Genomic DNA, 3,071 nt, shown 5'->3' on the forward strand with positions numbered 1-3,071 from the left:
TAGGAGTTGACACCACCCAGCTGCTGCAGCGCAAGCGGTGCACGGGCAACAGGTACTCTAGCAGCTTCTCTGCGCAGCTGGCGGAGAGCAGCAACACGACACGCACGCCACATACTTCGACTCGAGATACACAGAGCTGACAAGTTCTGATGCTTTTGATGTGCTCCCTCGGTGTCCAGTGAGCGGTGGCGAGCGGTCCTATTTTCACTTGAACTGAGTATGTTGTAGTTGATGTACGCCACATACAACAACAACCTTATCACCGAAACGACGTGATCGAAGAGCTACTTTACGAGCATGGAGACAAGCGAGACCGTGGAGAAGATGCAGGTGCTGACACCGCAGCAACTATCGGCGCTCAATGAGGCGAAGGTTCAGTGTTGGCTGGCACGAAAATGTTGAGGTCGTGGTGGAGCTCATTTCCTGTTTTTTGGACAGGTAATGATTCGCATGGACAACGAGCAATATCTGCGAGATCACCCGGACGTATCCAAGCTCATGCGCGCTCTGGTACGCGGGATTTTACGGAATCGGCCTGACAACCCCAGCACGTACGCATACCAGTTCTTCTCTAGAGACCGAGCAGCCATTCGCAAAGATCTGGATGCTAAGGAATAACGAATGAACAAACGCATACTCCAAACGATGTATGGAAATGTAAAAAGTTCGTATACACGTTACACCGCCGCACTCACGCTATCACCTCCTATCGCGCCATCAAAATTCAAAGAAGGCAAACGTATCCATCCTGCCCCGCCAGTTGTCGTCGTCCGCGAAAGATTGTCGCTCCGCGTTCTTGATTCTGAGCGTGACATGTCCTTGTATTGTGTTCTCGCTCTGTTATCTAGGCCCCACTCGCTCCTCTTTCATCACGCTGCTCCGTCGGCGGCAACATCATGCTCACAGCAGCGTTGGCCTCTCTTCTCTCTCATGTTCTTCCTATCCGAAGAACGAGGGGATTGTGACCTTCACCGCGCACTTACGCACTCGAGTCGGATACGCTGGTGATCTCGTCGGTGTGATGCGCGCCACCACGCAGCTTCTGCTCGGCTGCATCACGCACAGGCTGGAAGTACGCGTGCTGCATGGCCTCTTTTGCGGTTAGTCGCTCCTGGTGGTCGTAACGCAGTAGCCCGTCCAGGAAGTCGATGGCCTCAGGGGACACCAAGTGCTTGTTCTCTTGTGTGATAAACTTCTCCCACGGCTTCTTCGTGTGCGTGCCCAGGATGCCGTCGTACTGCGGGTCCAGCTCCAAGTCATACGTCGTCAGGTAGTCAAACAGCTCGTCCGTGCCCTTCACCTTTGCGATCTTCACCAACTGGTCGCAATTGTCGTGACCATGGAAGAACGGCTCCTTGCGGAAGATCATGGCCGCGAACATGCAGCCCAGACTCCACATGTCGAGCGAGTAGTCGTACTCCTGCATGTCTACCAGAAGTTCTGGTCCCTTGAAGTAACGACTAGCCACGCGCACGTTGTACTCGCGACCCGGGTGATAAAACTCAGCGAGACCCCAATCAATGAGACGAAGCTGACGCTTCTCGTGATCAATCATGACGTTGTGTGGCTTGACATCACGATGCATGATGCCGTTCGAGTGGCAATAGTCCAGAGCCTTCAGCAGTTCGAACAAGTAGTAGCGAATGTCAAAGTCGCTTAGTGTTGGGTACAGCGTCTTGAAGTCCGTGTTGTTCACATACTCAGTCACGAGACTGGGGGTCTTGGACTGCGGATCACGCACCACATCCAGCAATTGAACGATGTTCACGCCACCCGACAGGTTCTGCAGAATCTTAATCTCACTATACGATGGCAATGGAATTAAAGAGAAATAAACTGGGTGAGTATCAATGATCCAGATATCGACAGTGAGCTCAACTAACGGACTCACCGCTTAATTTTTTTCTTTTTAACGGGTTTGAGGATCTTGATGACGCAGCGCGAGTTGTTGGCCACATTGTAGCCCTCGAACACCTCGCTGTACTTGCCGCGGCCGATCTTGCGGATCACCTCGTAGTTGTCCTGGTCCCTGTACAGTCATAATAAGTTCTGTGAGCTTCCACTCATCAAAGGGGAAGAGGATATCCTTTAATGGCTGGAATCGCTCTTGCTCCTCCAAAGTGAAAGATTTTAGAGGGGGAGCAGGGCGCCGAGGGGGCCAGGTTGGGCGAGAATGGAGTGAAATAACGTACCCCCAGGCCACATTGAGCGTCTCGTAGTCCCAGTATTCGCGCGGGCGCGTCTCGTTCACGTCGCAGTACACGCGGGCGCGACTCATGGCCAGCTCCTCTTGGTCGCGGCCGCTCTCGCTCTGCTGCCTTGGGCTTTCTTTTTTGGAAGGCTCTCGGCGAGCTTAAATGCCATACAAAAGTTAAGTCAAATGACACTCGGATTTTAGTTGGAGCCATACCCTCATTTGGAAACAAAAACCCTAAGTAGAAACTGATGAGATGGTAGTCCGAGTCACAGTCTGAAAAACGGCACGTATGTACATGTATGAAGGGAGGTGAGTGAATATATATATAGACTACCCGCGCTTGTGGTGCTTACCTTCACTCACGAGGAACATCACACCTGATGGGACGTGCTTACACGCGTTAGTTTTAAAAAGAAAGAATCATTAGCCGTTTGTATTGTATGCACTGCCGCAGCGCGCGCAAGGTAAACTAGAGCTCTTGTGGAAGACTCGATGAAAATAGACGTCAAAACATAAATTCAAATCAGCGTTCGATTTACCAAGAGCCCCGCACGCGACCGGACAAGCCTATCTAACGTGTATGCAGGAGACCCACGTATCTCCGCAATCGAGATGAAGACTCCCCAAAGCTGGACGACTGGGCGCTGGAACTTCACTCTAGATTCAAGTCCATGTTGGGGTAAGTAGCTGGGCAAATTCTGAGAGTAAAGCTTTGCCGCTGCTTGCTTGCCCGTGGAGACAAAGGAGGGCCCTTAATGCTCCGAGCAAGCACGTCATATTTGCTGATACGTTGTCGCGATACAACAAGGCCTAGAGTGCTGTGAAGGTTTTGGCTGGCGAAAAGGTTTCGCCGAAACTGCTCTGTGAACCATTA

General features: G+C 51.8%; 3 protein-coding genes across 3 annotated transcripts in view; 1 reads left to right on the forward strand and 2 right to left on the reverse strand.

Moving 5' to 3' along the window:
- PPTG_15150 (CMGC/CK2 protein kinase) overlaps nt 1–113 on the reverse strand; it is a gene marked incomplete at both ends in the record, with an annotated part of 2,123 nt that extends 2,010 nt beyond the window's left edge. Inside the window, one exon of the mRNA XM_008912190.1 lies at nt 57–113. Within this exon, the coding sequence (XP_008910438.1) occupies nt 57–113 (57 nt within the window). The remainder of the gene's footprint in view (nt 1–56) is intronic.
- A 184-nt stretch (nt 114–297) lies between these two features.
- PPTG_15151 (hypothetical protein) lies at nt 298–618 on the forward strand (the record flags this gene model as incomplete). The annotated part of the gene is made up of 2 exons (XM_008912191.1): nt 298–372; nt 439–618. 2 exons carry the CDS (start codon nt 298–300, stop codon nt 616–618), a joined length of 255 nt encoding a protein of 84 aa, XP_008910439.1.
- Nucleotide 619: 1 nt separating this feature from the next.
- On the reverse strand, nt 620–2,472 carry PPTG_15152 (CMGC/CK2 protein kinase). Its single transcript, XM_008912192.1, has 3 exons — nt 2,193–2,472; nt 1,892–2,029; nt 620–1,802 (listed from the first exon to the last, which is right to left on the reverse strand). The coding sequence occupies exons 1-3, from the start codon at nt 2,276–2,278 to the stop codon at nt 980–982; spliced, it is 1,047 nt and encodes a 348-aa protein (XP_008910440.1). The 5' UTR covers nt 2,279–2,472; the 3' UTR covers nt 620–979.
- Nucleotides 2,473–3,071: the final 599 nt, after the last annotated feature.

This window comes from Phytophthora parasitica (genome assembly GCF_000247585.1).
Source record: "Phytophthora parasitica INRA-310 unplaced genomic scaffold supercont2.44, whole genome shotgun sequence".
NCBI classification, from domain to species: Eukaryota; Oomycota; class Peronosporomycetes; order Peronosporales; family Peronosporaceae; genus Phytophthora; species Phytophthora nicotianae.